Genomic DNA, 19,520 nt, shown 5'->3' on the forward strand with positions numbered 1-19,520 from the left:
ATTAATAATTCATTAAGTTTAGACAGGAATTATCAAGGACGTCAAAGGAAATCATGACCGTGGCGTTCTTTGGATATCTGATCTTAATTAGCATAGATTTTAACGATTTTATTTCTCCGTTTTCTCCTTAGTTTTAGTCTCGATTGAGAAGATATATCAAAAACTCAAGACAGTGTTTGACCACATTTCCAAACACCTCGAAGTTCGTCAAAAATACTCCGCTGCGCGTCATATTTTCAACTCTCTTCTCGGTGTTTCGAAATGTGGTCAAACACGGTCTTTCGTGTTTGATATGTCGCTTACCCGGTTTTACTGAGCACTGTAACGCATGTAAGTGAAGTGGACATGAATTCGCGGGACCGTCTCACTGGCATTTGTCGTGCTGTCGTCACGATTTCAGTACAAAACTGTATTTGCAAAATATTGTCTTACCAGTCGTAAAAAATAACTTACCGTTGTGGAACCACGTGTAGACAATAAATCCTGACCCCCGATTAATGTGAGCTTAAATGCCTTTTATTTTCGTATGATTTCCACGATACTCCACGAGTATTAAAACGTGAATCACAAAGGAATTCTGAGAATAGTACAAGGTCCTAAGTCCAAATTAAAAAGGTTTAACATGTTTTACATCTACCCCACAGTGTGCAAAGGTAATCCTCTCTGATGACCCAGGGCTAGTGATCCTGTGGATTCTGTCCGTCACTTACCCGATGGCTAAATTAACATTTTTGGACCTTATTTGGAAATTTTTTGCAAAAATCCAAATTACAGAAGAACTTTAAGAGATGAACTTCGAAGGACAAGCCTCCTCCAGTTCTTCAGGTGGCCGAAGCTGCAAGGGGTCTGAACTAGGCACCTGCGGCCAAGAGCGAGTAATCTGACCAGAAGTTGAGTTGCCTCTTTTCGGTTTGCTTGCTCTGGAGGTAGACAAACAAAATCTTTCTTTTTTCTCTCTCCCTCACCCCCACCCCCCGACCCGTTCTCGTGTGTAACGTGCACCACTCAAAGTTCATTTACTTGAAGTTCATTTACTTGACGTTTCGTAAGAAACGTCAAGTAAATGAACTTTGTTCTTTAACATGCGTTTTATTGCCATGTTTATCACCGCAGTTTGCGTGTTATGTCTTGCCTTGCTATTGTTCCAAGATCCTTTGCGAGCGTCCCAACTAAACATGGCGCCCAAAGAGAAGAAGGTATTTTTTGTTTAAAATCATTCCTTTTCACTCAGTTTTGATAGTTTGAGCCGTTTGAAATATAATGAGCAACGAAATGTCTTCTTCTTTTCAGGTAAACTATGATTCTTTGATCCTAAATTATTGGATGTGGGCAGAATAGACGTGGCACGGGTGCTGACTACTCCGAGTACTAAAGTAAGCTCATCGATTTTTGAGGTACAAAAGCAAATTTGTACTTGATTCTGACTGCGAAAAGTGATGAACGTAGTGCGTAGTATGTTACACACATTAATCTTACTAAATAGTTCCTTTACAAACCTGCAAATTACGAAGTATGAGGTTCAAGGGTCCATTAACTGACCTTTTCGAGCCGTTGCTTCGAAAAATTTATTCTCATATAACCTCGTCATTTTTAGTTAGTTCACAGGCAGCCCAAGCTCTCTCTATGGACCACACGAGCAACACAATATGGCATCGAATTATAAGGGTTTATGTGGGATTTTCTACAAGATATCCATGGAGGTAGTTAAAAGTGAAAATTCTCAATAAAAATGGCTTACCTTATTTCATATGTGTGTTGTTTGCTCCTGGTGTGGTTATTTTACCGATTGAACTTGATTTACGCGACTTTTTTGAATTCTTTATAAAGGGAAAACCGGAATTCAAAAAAGTCGCCCTGGTTCACCAGAGAGGAGTCGTTTGGTTCATAGAGAGAGCTTGGGCTGCCTGTGGTAGAAGTATTACGTGTAGCACGATATTACAACCAGCAATGGGCAAGAACAGTTATCTACAATTAGGGGATGAGTAACTAAATAATTAACTAAGTACACTGAAGAACTAAAACAAAGATTTATTTTCAGGATGGAGTGGGAGACAACTGTTGTGGAAGAGGTTAGTAAACAGTATTGCACCATATTTCCATACACGAGGCAGTTGTCTCCATCATATGCTATGAGGTGATGTTGTGAGCTGTTAGAAAGAGGAGCTTGGAATGAGTGCTTTCATTAAGATTTTAGGCAACATATTGTCTTAAACAAATAGTGAAATTTTCCTCTAACTTCGGGGCGTTGCTCCTTTTGGAAGCGAGGGAGGGGGAGTGCAGGTGGTAGTTAATTTTGAATCTTTACGTTTTATCCACACTTTCTCCCTGATTGCACCAAGGTCTGCCTACGGGGATATGTTAGCGATTAAAGAGGCGCTGTATGAAATTGTAGCCGTTGTATTAGGGACAGTTGATCACCTTGTTAGGAGTGTAAAAGTTTATGGAGACTGACCAATTTGTATGGGTGTAAATTGTGGATTTTAAGAGGCTAGGGAAAGAAATGTAAACTGGGGAATTTCCAGCATATGGTTTCCATATCCTTTAGAAAAATTATAAATAACTTAAAGATTTTGACAATCCCAGGCTGGATAGGGAGTAGACTTGGTAGGGGGGGGGGGGGAAACAGTGATACATGTTTAAATCTGCGTTAATGAACTCTTGAACAGAACAAATCATGGAATCCTGTCCTTAGCTCTTTATCTTGTTTTTAGCAACTGAATTCCTGGGCTACACCAATTACAATGAGTTTGATGGGTTTGGCTGAAGGTGAGGCGACTAAGCAAGGAACATCCCAAACACTAATTTTTGTACTGATGTATTTGTATTTTAAGTTTTTTACCGCTCATCCTCAGGACACCAATGAGGGTTCCCCTCCAGCTCTTCCGGAAGTGATTGCATCTCTACTGACAGTTAAAATGACTCCGGAAAAAGTGGGAGAGTCTTGGCTTTGTGTGCTGAGGTGATGAAGCATTTCTTCTCTCTCTCTTTTCACCTCTTTTAATTGATAATTTGCTCCAAAGTTTAAGAGTTGTGGATACAGTGCTGTCATTTTGTTTATTAAATAATTGTCTGATCCACCTTGATTGATCTGTATGTTTGCGTCAACAATATTTTTGTGGTCACTTCTAACGGTTAGTGAAACTCGCAACCTTTTTTAGTGTCGCTTGATGGTAAATTTGCGTACTTTAAAAGTAAGGTTGTAGAAGGATGTTTTTATTTGACGTTTTCACTGATATTTTCTGGTTAAATTACCTACAGCTCTTAAGTTATGCTGTGCTGTCTGCTTAAGAGAATTCCAAGAGGGTGAGCAATCTACCCAGCTGCCATGCAGCCATGAATTTTACAATCAGTGCATCACAACATGGCTACAAATGGTAAATGCACTAATATTTGCGTAATTAACAGACAAACAGGCAGATTGACAAACAGACAGACAATTCATTTCAACACGGTATCTCTTCAATTGCAAAGAATTAAAAAATAAAGATAATTATTACTGGGAAGACTTGTTACAGTCAAGTTTTTAATTGTAACATTTCCTGACTGACTGACTGACCACGAGCCACTAAGCTAGTTTTATTTGTAGCCTTAAATTTTTTTCTTGAAAGAAAGCTACATTCGATTTTGTGCATTCTCGTGTAAACAAGTGAGGCGAAGTACAACCCTTTCGCAGATTATCAACAGATTATTTGAATGAGTTTGAGGTTCCTTGGCACTGTGCAAGATTTATACAAATTAATTACTAAAATAATGTCATGGGAAGAAAGTAGTGTTGATAAGGCACACTGAAGCGGCGAGTCTGAACTTTGTGGCAGATAAAAGTTGATTAAACTTTTTGGACTTTTGTTGTCAAAACAGTAAGTGTTGTCTCGTTGGTAGAGTGGCAGCATACCAGCACGAAAACTCCTGATAAAGGCCTTTTTTGTGGAATGTAGCGGGAAAATGTTGATGGACTAAACAGGGTAAAATTTCTGATGGCTACAAATTCAATCTCTATAAGGGGGAGAGTTGTATTCAAGATTAAAGATGCTTTCTTTTCTTTGTAGCAGGCCACTTGTCCAACGTGCAGAGACGAGTTGCCCCACTGAAGAAACAACTGTAAATTGTAAACGTTGGTATTATAAGTTTTGTTAGTATCGTTAAATTGTAAGTCACGTTAACATTGTAAGTAATAGGTAATTTTTGTATGTAGTGTAATGTAAGTTATTGCATTAATAAAATTAAAAAGAAAAAAGAAAAAAAGAACTTTAACCAAAAAAATTTTAACTGTATTTTAGGTAGTTAGTTAAAAATTAAAGTATGATTGTAAGTAGCTAAATGAATTTTACTGTGTTTAAATTTACTCGATCTGAATAGCGTAGCGTCGAGTCGAGTCGAGTCGAGTCGAGTCGCGTCGCGTCGTGTCACGTCGCGTCGAGTCGAGTAGCGTAGCGTAGAGTAGAGTAGAGTAGAGTACAGTAGCGTAGCGTAGAGTACAGTAGAGTGGAGTAGCGTAGAGTATAGTAGAGTAGAGTTTGGGTACGGAAGAGTAGAGTAGAATAGCGTAGAATAGAATAGAGTATAGTAGAGAAGAGATGAGAAGAGTACGGCTTTTTTTACTTACAGAGTAGAGAAGGCAGTGCTAAATGGAGGGAGTAGAGGCTGTAGAGTCTGAGGAACTCTACGCTTTTCGTCGATCATTTTTTGGGACACATTTTACCAAATCACCCTTTATTTAAATTGGCGCTTGTATGTTATTTCGGAGGGTGGGTAGGGGGGGGGGGGGAATTGGCAGTTTTGCAGGTGGCAGGAAAAGGCCTGTTAAAAATTAGCGTTTTTTTTTTTTTCAAATTTTACATGTAAACCTGAGTTGTTGTTTGTCTAAAAATGTTTCAAAGATGTTAGAAGTAGTAACACTTGGCATTTTGTCTCTGCCTTTTTTTGGTTTAAAATTTGCAAGATGCTTCCATGTTTGTTTAGCCCAAGCTTGATGAGGGATCTTAAAATCATTGCATGGTCATGCGTCTTCTAAAGAAAGCATACTAATGAATTTAGAGATATACAGTGATGTTGCTTCTCATCATTTCTAATAAGCACATTCATGAACAGTTCCTCTACAAAATCTTTGAACTCACACTTCAGCAATTTTAACAAGAAACTTCAACAGCTTACTACAATTGCCACAAAATCTTTCAGCCAAGGAAGATGAGTTGTTGGTCAGAAAATAAAGTTAAAGAGTAAGAACTATCTTTCATTCCTGAAAAGGGTAGATGGCAAAATCATGATAATAATAACAATGAGTTTCCCCAAGAAATCATTTTTCTGTATATTCTACTATCTGAAAAAAAGAGTACAAAAACTGACATGAAATAATTACTTGTACAGAAAGGTTCTGATTATTATTTATGACAAATTATGGTTACTATAAACATACAGGAATATATTTTTTTCATGATGAGAACTGATTCCAAAATCATTCACGTGAAAATGATTAAGTTCCAATATTGTCCAAATACTAACTTGAAATACATGTCATTTTGATTTTAATTTTAGAAGAGTGTACAAATGAGTGATATAATGGCAGTGAGTGAAATAAAAAACAAAATATTGGCTTATTTATTCTTGTCTCTTTTTGTTTCTATGTGCTTATTGTGAGCCAAGTTGTTACTATTTTGGTAGGTTGTCAGTTAAAAGGACCGCAAACACGTTGTTGGTGTATTATTGAAGCACTAGTAATCTGTCAGTGGTATTATAGCCAGACTAGTGCCCTCCATAACGCATCAAATGGGTTGACACCATTAGCTGTGTCAGCCACAGTACTGTAAACATGGTGTGCTGGGCAAAACATTGGTAAGTGTCAGTAGTTTGTCAGGAAAACCATTGCCAGTACAGCGTGAACCAAACTCTTGGTAATGCGTTAAAGCCTGGTTCACACAGTTTGTGACATACAAGAAAACGTAACATTAATTTTCCTTACATTGCATGTCATTATGCTTACGTCATTATGTCCCTTTTAATTTGTTATGTTGTGTTGTTCACATTGGTCAGATATACATTGGTGAGATACAACATCAACATAGGATGCTTTTTGCATTTGTGTGATCTTGTCGTTATGTCACATGTGTGAACCAGGCCTTTGTCAACTCATCAGTGCCATGTTGGTATAACATTGGACAATAATTTTTTTACTCTGATTGTTGACAAGTTTTTTTTAGTTTTAGCACCGATATTTTTGTATTTATCATTGGAAAAATTCATCCCACCATGCTCATTTAGACTAGCATGGAAAGGCTCTTTCCCAATTTACTTAACATCTGGAGAGAAGAGTGACAATACCACAATACAGTTGTTGGTACATGTACCAAGACCAAACTCCCTCTAGGACAGTTTTCACTGGTTTACAAGAAAAGTTGGAGTATGCTTGTTGTAAAACAATGTAGTTGTCTACACTTGTATACCAGAACTTCATGTTTAATGGTGAATAACAAGTGACTAACATAAACAGAACCTAGTACTTCCCACCCCACAATTCATGCATCACTGATTTAGTTTTGAATGAAGATCTATGTCAAACAAGATAGATAGCCATTTTTCATTAAACTTATCAATACAACTGTTATTATTATATCTCTCTTAGCACACGGTATTTGACTGTATGGCCCGCTAAAATTCAAAGCTGTTTTTGTTGCCAAAATGTTTTGTTAAATATCAGTGTTCTTAACCTTTTAGCAAGTAAAAGTTTAAAACTTTCTTTTTACTTCTGAACTTGTGTAATAAAACCTGTTAATGACTAAGAGTCACTTAACAATGATTTCAAAGTGACTTGTTTTGCTTTCGTGGTGCATCAGAAATTTGAATCTGTTCCACATGAATAGAAATTGTTCCTGAACCCATCAGACACACAGTAGAGATATAATAAATATCTCATTAACCTCGTTTTTTTGTTCCGTACTGTAAGTTATGGATCCTTGTTTTTCTCCTTCAATTTATGGCTTGCGTGCTTCACACTTGGGCCATAGATCGATGGGGAAAAAACTTGGTCCATAACTTACAGTACAGCCCATGAACTTGGTTAGTAAGAGTTACTTAGTAAGTTGACCATTGCAGGATCATTTTTTAGATGTGCCCAAGTGCCATTTCACTTGTGAAACAGTAACAAGACAAAGTACAACACACCTTTCTATCTACTCCTAGATTGACCCTTTGAAGCGTGCATTTTAAACATTAACGTACTAACACAAGGCAAGTCCTGGTAAATATAAGTTCTGGCTTCAGCATCTAGTCTTTATGAAATATGACCATCTTTCTCTCAAACTGTACAGCTGTTATCCATTGATTCTCTACCATTTACACTTTTTGTACTGCTTACTGTTGGCTATCTAAGGAGTGACCTTGCAGCCATTTGTAACATCTTTAGAGAACGTTGCATGGGACCTGATGCTTCTTGGATAGCCAAATGAAGCTGCTGACATAACCCCTCTAAAACACCTGGCATGTGTTCTCTTGTGACCTCATCATGTGCGTCCAGTGCCATGAGAGATTCTTCTATGTATCTGTTATGTCAAAAGACAATAAGAACATGACTTACATAGGAAAATAATATTTATCATAATCAAAATAAAATAAATCAAAAATATGACTACTAAAGACTTGTTTACTGTTTGTGCTGTGCTCTAAGACCTGGAGCCAGTTGTCAAAGGGTTGAAAGCGTTATCCAGCGGGTAAATCACTATTCAGTGGATAAGAGTTGGTTCTAAACAAGCCACATTATCCACGGGACTGTGATTTTTTCCAATAGATGGCAGGATAGCATTCTATCCATGCTTTGCCCGACTGGGGCCTGGTAACAACCAATGTTAGGACCAGTTTCAGACTTCAGAGCGGAAAAACGTACTGTACAGCTCTCTGCACATCCCTAACTCTACTTGCAGCCTCAAGTAATAGTGCAGGCTGCAATGGTGTAATGAACGATTGACTGCTAATAAGGTATGCAAGGATGTCATTTGGTTGATTGATTTATACTTGGAAGAGCATAAATTGTTTTCACCATTTCACTGTTAAGAAAACAAGGCTTCCCTGCCTGCTGAGAGGTTCTCTTACTTATATATTCAGTGGTGTGCTTATATGGATGTAATATGTAAAGAGTGTTTGTGGAATAAATGTCTTCGAGCCAAAATTTCTTGTATACGGCAGGGAAGTTAGGAAGCGTTCTTTAGGTTAATTTTGTCCGAAAAAAATTGATTCCCCACAAAAGCAATACACTAGCTTTCCATTAGTGAGGTTAAAATGTTGCTCCTTACTGGGAAAATTGGGAAAGCATGCAAAGTTCGTAGCCTTTTTTGTTTACAAGATCGATGAAATTCCCGCCATTTTTTCAACCTTGGAGCCTGGCACAAAGACAAAACTTATGCATGCTTTTTAGATTACGTTTTTCTGCTCTGAAGTTTCAGACCATTTAGACAAAATGAGCTGATTAACAAATCAAATGTGGTTTAGCATGGTCTGTACTCTTATCGACACATCATCACAACGGTCAAAATGTTGTGGACTTGCGAGGCGCAGCTGAGAGAGTCCACAACAAATTTTGACCACTGTGACGACGTGCATCATTGTCGATAAGAGTACAGACCACGCTAAACCACATTTCGATCTGCCTTTTACCACAATATCAACATCAAAGACAATGCTTTTTACAGAGTGCGAGCTGAAAAAGGCATTGCGTGACACGATGATGCGAGCAGCGTTGTCTGGAGTCTAATCCACAAAGGCAAACTAGCCAATCACATTGCGAGATTAGTAGCAATTGTGGTAAAAAGAAAAATTGCATGCCTGGCTCTGGGCAAGAATTCATGCACAAACTATTCTATAGGTTGACCATCGAGCTATGTTTAACCTTACACATCTAGGTTAATTTCTAATGCAAGGATGATTGGGTACAAGCACCAAGTACAGACCTTGCAGAGAAAGCATACAAGACTTAGCTAGTTCAGAAGGCCAATATCTAAAATCAACCAGTATTGGACGATTCACTGCCAGGACATTCCTGCGTGATCCCATGTGGTGTCCTTGTTGTTTTGTGGTTTATATTTCTGAAAATAATTAACTTACATGGTAGAGTTTTGATTTCTTACAACTTTCTTTTCGTGCTTATTTTCCTTTGAAAACATAGGATATGAACAAACACCTGTTATTAATCATAATTGAGTGTTTGAAGTTGAAGATGTCTTTCTACTCTGCGCTAAACATTTTCAGTCTTGTAACCAAGCTTACTCATGACCGTACTGGGAGAGTATGAGCCCCTGGACTTATTTATACAGAAATCCAACTGGAAAACCACATTCATAGTCATACTTACTTATGCTTTAGCTCTGTGTTGATGGTGAGATCCACAGACAGTTGCTGTATTAGAGACAGTAATACTGGCTGTGATAAAGGACAAGGTGACTGGGAGAAGACCTCTTCAGGATTAACATTTTCGCAAACATACATCACAACATTTAGATCTGCGGCTGTCAGGGCCTAAGAGAAAATGCAGTACTGTCAGCACCAATAACACGATCTATTTAATGCCATATTTGGGAAACCTTCAGAAACATTTTCAGAGACTTTGATCTTCCTTTTTCTTTTAACCTTCCCAATTAAAAAACTGGAGAAGTTAGCTGGGGATTTTATGAATGAACATATTGTATTTTTTGTAGCAAAGCACTTTTTACTCATCTTTGTTTTGACTGAACAATCCCCATTTACCCTGAAAGATATTTGAGCAAGAGGTGAAAAAGTCAGCAGAAAAATAGCTACACTACAACTGGGAGTGAACATAACATATTTCAACAGAACACTTTCCCCAAATTTTAGTCACCTATTTGTCGTGCTTCTCCCACTTTGTGAAAAGCCTTCAGGTGAAAAGGTTCATATTATACCTTTATTTACATCCTGTTATCAAATGATGCGAAATACTCTCAGAAATCACAGATTGTTGAGCAAGATGCAACAGTTTAAACACAAGAGGGGTTTGGAGATACATTGTATGTCCACCTTTCTGTTATGTATCTTGTTTCTTGTTCAATGATAAACAAAATAAAGGAGGAACTTTGCAAAGTCAGAACAAAAAGCTACCTCTTGGAATGCCTGCCCCACTTGTCCAGATTTCAGCAAGTTGGAAACTACCACCTGTAGAGAGAAGTATTAACTTTATAGATAAAACTATGACTTACACACAAACCAGGCAGTCTACTCATTCCAAATTTAACAACAGTCCATGAAACATGAAGTGACCATAAAATTAAAACAAGCCCAATAATAACTTTCCTCTATGCTTCACTATCACCAACCTGAGTACGAGCTATATCAGGGACCTGTTGTGAAGTGCTTTCTGCTGATGATGATGCTATCATCTCACTCAGCTGTTGACGCAGACCTTCCAAGCCCAATCCCATTTCTTTTTGGACTGAATCCTGGACTGATGCTAAGACCTCTGACAACAGCCGTGAGAAAATCTCTTCACGCAAACTACCAAGAATACACATACAATGCAATCAAAAACCATTCTGACAATAATTCTCTGGTCCTCAAAAACCAAGCTGCATAAGAATAAAAACAATTACTGGTAGTGTGGACCATTTAAAAGAACGAACATCAAACTTATTTTATATCCACATTATTTATACAGCTTGAAATTTGTTAGATTAAAGGAGTCCCAGCCTGCAATGACTGATAACATGAGCGCCAAAATGTGTAAAGAAGTACAGCCTGAACATTGCAATATTAGGTGGTGATTATAGCCGCTGACTATAAAAGGAACGCTCATTCCTATAAAAGGAATGCTCAAATTATGTTCATGTGCAGACATTTACTCAAAGTTGGTAAAAACTACTTGAACAAGAATAAAATAGGTCACACTATTCTCCTGAAATGTAATGTTACTATCTGCACAAACATCATATTACTGGTACACGTAATAATAATCATCATCATCATAATCCTCATCATCATCATCATCATCAACACATTGAGCCGGGATAGTATTGTCAGCATAAGCTGTTTTCAAAGTGTCCTGGACAACCCAAAATAATGAAAAAGAAATAGACTGGATAACAATGTACATGCAAGGTGTAAGGTAAAAAAACTACGTATCATTTATGCACCTACCCTTCTATGGATGAAGACAATTGCTTTTGTAACATGACCTCAAAGTCAGCCATAATGTTTGATGACAGTCTCTCTGTCATGGCCTGGAATGACTGTGTCTGTGCTTCTAGCTGTCGCATTACAGGTTCAAAAGATTCTTTCTCTTCTCTTCTACGGTTATCCAGAGCAGTTGTAACCTGATGCAGGTCTGTGATAGGGTAAGTAACAATTTAAACTACCATTTGAGCTACATGGTTTTAAGAATTCTAAATCACTCGCTGTGTCAAGACTGCCATATCATTAGCCAATCAGAAGCCTTGTTTACTGTCATGATATATCAGCAATAGCCTCCATTTGCCACACAAATATATATATCTTCTTAGATGTTTTGGTGTGTAGTATCGCTGTATATTTTTACGAGTTGTACCGTATTTTGACGAGCCCGAAAACCAAAACATCTAATAAGGGATTTATTCTCCAACTGCTGTAGTCAATAAATTTATCAATGAAAAGAGGGAGAGTGTGACAGTTTTGCGTGCACGCGCCAACCTGTAGAGCAATAGAGCAATATAAGAAATGTCAAAAGAAGAACAGAATGTTTGTTTGAAGTGTTTTTACATGTCTGCTAGGAAGAAAGATGGCACTTATTGCAAAAGTTCATTGATTAAATCGATTAGAGCTGCCATTAATCATTTCCTTCGCACTCCGCCGCACAACAAACTGTTTTCCACTATCACTGAAAAGGCAAAAAAAATTATTAGAGCATTTGTAAAAGGCCTCCGGAAAACGTAAACAGGCATCATTGCCGGCGTAGTCCGGCCATAAGAAACCAATTTTCAATGAGCAGATGAGGAAACTGTTCGACTTAAGCAAGCTCGGATCGGCCAAGAGCAAAAATCCCGCACAGCTACAGAGAACAACCTAGTTTTATCTCGGTCTCTTTTTTGTCCGATGAGGACAAGGGAATCAACGACAGCTAGTGCCAACAATTCTGTCCTTGCGAAAAACACCTCAAGGAGTTTAGTGTTTTGAGCTGAACCGAAGTAAGCCCGGTTCTTTACCAGCCACGAAAAACCACTGATCAGGGTGGCCTCGGAGATTCTGAAGATGAATCTGACGCTCAGATAGTTTCTGTCCCTGACTCTGAGTCTGGCCAACAATGAGCTCCACACATGTTGTACAGCTCGAAATGCCAAGGCTTTCAAAACAAGGGAATCCTGAAAGAGGTCTTGTCGAGAATAATTTTGGCACAACATCTGTGTCACATGGCGATCAAAGTTTTCCGCAGCATTATTACAACGGCAATGTGCAAGTGCACAATTATTCAGCACTTCTCCATGACTCGAACTTGATCGCTTTTCAAACTTTCTGACCAAAGTTATATCTCCTTCATTTGATAGATGTTCCTTGAATTCTACTTGATTGTAATTTCATTCAGCAAATTCGCTTGCTTTGCTTTCAAATTTTTCATTCAACTAAGTTTACAACGGGTGCAGATGCCATGTGATTTCCCACTTGTTGTTGTTTTGCCATATCGAGTTCCGGTTGCTTTGTAAAATTAAAATCCAATAAAATTAAGCTATAATTTCCAAGTATACCAGTGTACCAAATTTAACAAAACAATTATTCCATTTGCGCTTGTTGGTTATGAGATTGGTTATAGCCAACTCGGCCCTACGGGCCTCACTGGCTATTTACCATCTCATATCCAACGCGCGCTCATGGAATAATTGTTAAATATTTGTACTGTTATTTGGACGGTATTCACTGCAGTTGGATACTAAACTCAGATATTTGTTTGCAGACATTATCTCTTCAGAGAAGCAAGCAGTTTTCTGAGAGAAAAACTCAAGGAAAACTGCAAGCTTCAAGGGAGAGATGATGTTCAAGGACAAATATCTGAGCATATTTTTCAAGTCAAATGGAGGCTATTGTGTTTACTAACATTTAAAATATTTTTCGCAAGTCACAGGATCTTTTAAAAATTGGGGAATATCACTCAGACATTCCGCGGTTTTAGCTCAGTCACAACCAATCTCATGCGAGTGAAAATACTTGATGCATTAATCATAACCTGCAATATCAAGTCGCTGACTTGACGTGGCTTGATTTATGAGTACTGTAAATACTTAATCATACCCTTTTTGATACGCTTCAGGCTTGTTGGTCTCACCATGAGTATTTAGCCTGGACTGCTTCTTGCCAAAATACAGTCAAACCATGGCTCAACCAAACTCACCTGATATGCTACCAGAGCATACCAAAAAGGCAGAATTAGGCAGAATTAAGCATAACTACTGTCAACAACAAACAACAGCTTGTCCAATGAGATGTGATGGAAACACAGAAGAGATGACAGATTGACCTTAAGAACAGATGGCGGAAAAAACACTCATCAACAAAACACAAGGAAAAAACAGACAAATAAACAAACCAATAAAACCAACATACATTGCTGTGTTCCTTTATGAAATGAATCATTTATCTGTTGGAACATGTTATGGCAAGCCCTCTCAAATGACGGCAAAATGGTGCTCTGGAATGCCTCACGGTAAGTCACCTGGATAGGTCCCTGAAGTGCACTTGCTGCTGCCCCACCAATGGCATCTACTACGCCCTGTTCACGGAAGAGTAATAATGTGAGAAATTTGATTTAAATAAGGATGTGGTTTGTGAAGTAACCTAAGGCTGATAAAATCCTTTGAGCTGAGTGAGAAGCACAGACAGACAAAAAAAAAAAAATTGGCTAGAAGTCAGGGCAGATGGACTAAGCTCAGCAAGGACCATCAATCCTGACCAAAGGCCAGAATACTTTGTAGTCTGGCCCAACTTAAGACAGTGAAGAATTCTTATCATGCCACCTTTGTGACATTGATTTTGTTAGAAATAATTATAAAGAATGTGAAGCTGTACATGCCTATAATAAGTTGTTGACAAGTGCAGAGCTGAACACCTTTTTCCAAATTGATTCACTTCACCTAATCTTGACATCAGTTTGCAATATATTTTTCTACGGCATTGCACAAGAAAGGCTGTATGACAGAGACTGTTACTAAATTTCTATCAGCAGGTAAGTTAAGTCTCATTGCTCAAAATAACACAAAAGAAGTATGTCATTTGCTTGACACTGTACCTTACTTTTCACCATCTTAGCAATACTGTCCTTCAAAACACTGTCTGCAGCAGTTAGTTTCTAACAAGAAAATTCCAGAGTGAGGGATTTACACAATTAACTCTTCACTTTGGCAACCTCTCTGGTATTAGTTTTAGCATACCCTCTTAAATGTTCTAACAAGCCTATGGACCTTCCACTTCAGTGTGTACAAACAATAGCACCAGAGCAAGGTTGGGGTGGACATTTTCATACAGTTGCTGTATTTTTGTCCACCATGAACTCGACTCGGTGCCATTGTTTGTTAGAATGCGTGAAAGGTCTGTTGTGGATCCATGAAATACAAAATATTTCAAGTGGCAGCAGTCAATGTATATGGCATTATGACATCAAATGTATTACCTTTAAAAGTGTGCAAACTTTACTCTCAGTTCAGTAAAAAAATCTCAAAGTACGTATTATAAATCAAACTTACTTGATATAAACTATTTTAATTTTGAGGAGGAAAACGTCGGGGGACAAAGCTGTATTTGGCCTTTGATAACTCTGCAACTTTGTTAGACTTTGGAAAGTTGAAAGTTTTCAGAAATTTTTAGGTGATATTCAGAAATACTGTCATTCTCAGTGAAAAAAAAAATCACCATATTTGATCTGGAAAGCAATGGCAGGAAAACGGTATTTACAATGTACATCAGAGTTGTGCAATAACATCTCAAATCAAACATGAAGGTAAATTGGAGGGAGGGACTTAGCACGACACAATCAAGTTCTGGAATTAACAACCTCTGATATTTCTTCCCAAATCCACAAAGTAGGGACCCTCTAGAAGTAATGACTTTCCCAAAGTAGCAACTTCAAACACAACTTAGCTGGTTATGAAAAACAAGCAGCACCAAAATGATCTGACGGTGCAAGGGCAATATATTAATCTATATATATATAATCTATACCAAAATTTTTTTTATGTTTGACTTGCTGAACTATGGTGCTTGTTGGGGTCATAATGAGGGTCACTACTCTCAGAACTTTACAGTTACTGTAGTCTGTTCAGCTAAGTACTACAAATACTTTATAGATACCTGTGCCAATGTAGTGTTAAGCTGCTCCTGTAGAGAGCTCAATACTTTCTGTACAGATGGAACCACTGCACTCTTAACTTCAGCCTTGAGAGCTTTGTCCAATTTTCCTGACAGGGTGGTGGTGAGTGTTTGTGACAGGGTACTCTGAAGCTGTTCATGTCTCTTCTTGTCTCCAGAGTGTCTCTCACGCAGAGCTTTTTCTAGACGTTGAGCTAAGTAGCCGGTCAAGGAAACATGGTTCTGTGCAATAACTCATGGAACTGCATTTACAAATCATGCTCCAAAAAATAATTACTGTTAATATTCCAAAACTAAACGCCAAGCCTTGTTTTAAGGTCTGCCAATCAATGTTACTGCTAGATAGCCTGTGGTACTACCTAGGAAACTGGAATTTAGGCTCCACTCTCTTATACCTCTGTGTTCATTTGTTTCCGATAAACAACATTATTATTATTGATTCCGCTCACAGGGTTACCATGGATACCTCCCTGCTGTGTCTGAAGCATTCACTCACCCCTGCTGACCTATAAGGCACCAGTTTCCAAGGTCATCTATTGGTGATGAGTTTAAATTATTTTTATGGGGTAACTTAAACTAGGGAAATTACTGTGATCTGTCGTCTATTATTTTAAGAGCCAAGAGGTAGGAGACAGGTAAGAGAATGGTACCTACACCAAGTGTACATGATGACAATTGGATACATGCCTCCCTGGAAAATTCAGCCAGTGCGTTTCCCAATCTGGTGGAGACTCTCTCATCAATCATCTGCACTTCATGTACTACGGCTGATATTTTCTGCTGTTGATCAGCCTGATACATGTTCAGCTGCTGACGTAGTTCACTTATATCCTGCTGCTGTGATTTGACCAAACTCAGGAGTTCTCCAAGTGATGACAAGATACTACCATCCTGCAAAGTACAGTCATGCTTTAGGTTACTGAAAAGCCATTTTCTATTACAGTAAAAACCCGTGTACAAGAACCTACATTTTTTGAAGTCTGTTGTTTTTTATTTATAAAACTGTACAGACAACAGGGGGTGTCAGAGAATTAACACTACATGGAAATTAATGAAAAAGAAAATGAGGTTAATATCGAAACGCGTCATTACTCTTGTCACCCATTGTGGCTTGTATAGCAAAGTAGCTGTTACTTGAGACACAACTGTCCAAGCTTCCAAGCTTGTGTTGTGTCTGACTTGCAAATTCTTGTCCCAGCTCAGGTTTGTAAATAGGCTACAACATGGTCACCCATAATGTATATCATTAGATGAGGGGAGCAGGGAGAGTGTTCCTCTCCCACCAAATGGGCTCAGGTTCAATTCTGGTTTGCTGCCACTTGTAGGTTGAGTTTGTTGTTGGTTCTCATCCTAGTTTCAAGAGGTTTTCTTCGGGGAATAAAGTTTTTCTCCCTCCTGAACCTCCTGATAAACCAACATTTCCAATTCCAAATTTACCTGAATAGAAGACTTGAACAAAAGCCAACTAGGGCTTATGTGGATTCCTCTTAAGATTTCATTTATCGTAATGTTAAATATAGTATTGACTAATCAATCAGTGGATGGGAGGGAGTTCTTACCATTGCAACTTGGACTTGCTGTGGGGGAATATCTGTTGTACTTACAGGTGTGGAAACAAATCTAAAATTGAGAGGAAAGAAACAATTATTAATCTAAATAATATTTTTCCTCCTCCTCTTCCATTAAAATAACTTCTCCAAATCTAAATTGATCCAAGCAGACTTATCAGAACCATCAATTTTGTTGTGTGAATTCCAAATGTAAGATCTAGACAGTGCTGTCAGCATAGATCAACGTATATACACTACAAATCAGGTCTAGAACTGTCAGCCTTTACATGATGATAACTTGTCCAACAAGCAAAAAGAATTATGATCTCCTGTTAATTATTTCATAATTAGGCATACCTTGATAGTGATGAAGGTCTCTTTCTTGCTCCACTGGATTCTACTGGTGTGCCAACAGGAAGTGCATGTGCTGACTCAGGACTTTCCCGTCCAGTTGGAACTACTTCATCATCAACATTCATGTCCCACTGTTCTAACAGATTTTCCTCTGTAAACATATCTTCCCCATCTGCTTGGACGATATCATCTTTACCCTTGTCAACATCTTCTAAATTAATAAGATTTCCTACTGCATGAGCAGATAATGGTCTCAAACTTTCACTTGTACTGGATCCTGAGCTGGATTTTCGATCTCGCTCAATTACTTCCTCTTGTGTTTCTGCCTCAGGTTTTTGAGATTCTGGCAACTCTTCTTCTCCTTCGTCCTTATTATCATCATCAACAGATACGTCAATATCTCTTTCTACACTGCCAGAACTGCCTGATCTACCCCTTTCATTTGGAGATGTGTTCTTTGAGCCACTTGAACCATTCTCAACACTTGTATTCATCAAACCATAAGTAGCAGATTGAGTCTCACTGTTCGTAACAGGCACTAAAGGCTCATAACTTGAAGATGTTGGACTTGACTTATTTTGAACTGATCCTGGGTGAGGACTAGACTGGAAATTTGGAATAGGAATTGCAAGAGGATCAGGTGCCTGGGTTACTGTTGGTGATCCAGGAAGGGGCAGGGATGTTGGTGTTAAAAGACCGCTATCGTGAGTGAAAGACCCTTGAGGTGTGGCCGAATTACTTGACCTGACAGTATTGTCAGACAGTCTTGATGACACAGATGAACCCAGAAGTTCGTCAACTGACACCTGTGAGTTATTCAGTCCAGAAACCATGGTAACACTGCTTCCACCACTGCTGCTTACAGCTTCAGGGCGGGGTGAGCCTCTGGATACAGAGTTCGAAAAAGCCTCTGGTGTTATTAGTTTTGTTCTGACTGGGAGTGGTCCATCAGTATGTTCATCAGGCTCTTCAACATCTGTGCTTGCTTCTGTTCCTGTTTCTACTCCACTTAAGTCAGACAATGCATCATGGATAACTGCACAGACAAAACAAAACACATAATTAAAGCCTAACTTTCTAATCATTTAAAGGCAACCTAAAATAGGATTAGGACAGTCCAAGTTTTTGTCCAAAAATGTCCTGGCTAATCAAGTGAGCTGGTGCAGTAGAGAGGTAATACTGTAAACATTGATTACTGAATACCATAAGAGAGCTGTTTCTCAGCGGCTATAAAGCATGAATTAGAATTATGAAGGTGCCACAAGCATGAAGGTTTAGCACTGACAATCATTAGAAAACTTATGCTAAAAAGAAACTCCTTTAATAACTTCATTTTACCATACAGTACCGCTCAGAACTAAGTGAACATTGATCACACATTTTTAATGCAAAGAGTTGAACGCGTGCGCGCATTTTGCCACATTAGACTGTGTTTGGACTTTGTGTTATAACGTATTAAAGTAAATGCATTAGTACAGATGAGCTTGGTTATTATTCGCTAACATTCAGTATGAATATGATGTGTTTTCAAGGAGCAGACAAGTTCTAATTCTCCTGTACTGGCTGAATATAGTGGCGGTTACAGTAAAGCTTAAAAGCAATGCATGCGCAAGAACTTCTTTTTGCGTCCGCAATCTGGCAACTTCTTGCGGCTTCTTGCAGGTTGATAGCGCTTGGATCCTGCAAGGCGCAAGAGCTTCTTTGCGATTAGAAGTTAAAACTGCAAGAACTTCTTTGCACTAGAAACTTAGCACATGAAAATGCATATCAAGACAGTACTCGCTGCGGTGCCAGGAATGGTCGAATTTATATTTTTCCAGCACTGGCACTTACCATAAGGAGTATTAAAACGACAAATTCTTAACTCTTGACAATTAAACGCTAAAGTTCAGATCAGACAACGAACTATTCATGAGCTGAACTTAATTCGAATTTGGACCGACCTGGATTATGAAACTTACACCTGTTAATTCAGACGATACCAGCAGCTACTTCAAATGGCCTAAGAAATGTTTTAAACAGATGATGGCAGCCGTTCAAACGGCCAAAGAAAAAGTAATGAATGGATGCAGGTTTGATGAAACTTCGAATTCTTTGATCGGCGTAAGCTGCTGTTTACATGTGCTACAAAGTATTTATATCCATCAAAACGTATAGTTGAAGAAGAAATTGATTCTCACATGTACTCACAAACAACCAAATCGTTGACCTTACTACGTATACAGCCACCATTACACAAGAGGTCTTAGTTCTAAAGTGTAAGCCATATTAAGTCTAAACACTGCTGACGTCATTCTTGGA

The 19,520-nt window shown here is 38.4% G+C and overlaps 2 protein-coding genes and 1 long non-coding RNA gene across 4 annotated transcripts in view; 2 read left to right on the forward strand and 1 right to left on the reverse strand.

The window, feature by feature from the left end:
* The first annotated feature begins 1,100 nt into the window (after positions 1-1,100).
* On the forward strand, positions 1,101-2,612 carry LOC145466053 (uncharacterized). Its single transcript, XR_014041802.1, has 3 exons — positions 1,101-1,196; positions 1,291-1,373; positions 2,039-2,612. It is a non-coding gene; the product is annotated as an uncharacterized LOC145466053 (long non-coding RNA).
* A 5-nt stretch (positions 2,613-2,617) lies between these two features.
* On the forward strand, positions 2,618-4,752 carry LOC145466052 (E3 ubiquitin-protein ligase RNF181-like). Its single transcript, XM_081449829.1, has 3 exons — positions 2,618-2,949; positions 3,259-3,374; positions 4,047-4,752. Exons 1-3 carry the CDS (start codon positions 2,742-2,744, stop codon positions 4,086-4,088), a joined length of 366 nt encoding a protein of 121 aa, XP_081305955.1. The 5' UTR covers positions 2,618-2,741; the 3' UTR covers positions 4,089-4,752.
* Positions 4,753-7,283: 2,531 nt separating this feature from the next.
* LOC145466054 (enhancer of mRNA-decapping protein 4-like) overlaps positions 7,284-19,520 on the reverse strand; it is a 30,996-nt gene continuing 18,759 nt past the window's right edge. For both annotated transcript variants that reach the window (XM_081449831.1, XM_081449830.1), the window contains exons 16-26: positions 17,223-18,255; positions 16,875-16,935; positions 15,999-16,206; positions 15,298-15,509; positions 14,240-14,299; positions 13,558-13,723; positions 11,128-11,314; positions 10,311-10,488; positions 10,096-10,149; positions 9,335-9,498; positions 7,284-7,532 (exon numbers count right to left, since the gene is read on the reverse strand). In XM_081449831.1, the coding sequence (XP_081305957.1) occupies positions 7,355-7,532; positions 9,335-9,498; positions 10,096-10,149; positions 10,311-10,488; positions 11,128-11,314; positions 13,558-13,723; positions 14,240-14,299; positions 15,298-15,509; positions 15,999-16,206; positions 16,875-16,935; positions 17,223-18,255 (2,501 nt within the window). In that variant the 3' untranslated portion in view covers positions 7,284-7,354. The remainder of the gene's footprint in view (positions 7,533-9,334; positions 9,499-10,095; positions 10,150-10,310; positions 10,489-11,127; positions 11,315-13,557; positions 13,724-14,239; positions 14,300-15,297; positions 15,510-15,998; positions 16,207-16,874; positions 16,936-17,222; positions 18,256-19,520) is intronic.

The sequence above is a fragment of the Orbicella franksi genome, chromosome 13, assembly GCF_964199315.1.
Source record: "Orbicella franksi chromosome 13, jaOrbFran1.1, whole genome shotgun sequence".
Classification (NCBI taxonomy): Eukaryota; Metazoa; Cnidaria; class Anthozoa; order Scleractinia; family Merulinidae; genus Orbicella; species Orbicella franksi.

What these genes read in the sequence shown, in the direction of transcription:
- LOC145466052 (XM_081449829.1), top strand. Translation starts at nt 2,742, where the DNA reads ATGAGTTTGATGGGTTTGGCTGAAGGTGAGGCGACTAAGCAAGGAACA. An exon ending in AGTGGGAGAGTCTTGGCTTT is followed by an intron (nt 2,950 to 3,258) that starts GTGTGCTGAGGT and finishes AATTACCTACAG; the next exon opens with CTCTTAAGTTATGCTGTGCT. An exon ending in TCACAACATGGCTACAAATG is followed by an intron (nt 3,375 to 4,046) that starts GTAAATGCACTA and finishes TTTTCTTTGTAG; the next exon opens with CAGGCCACTTGTCCAACGTG.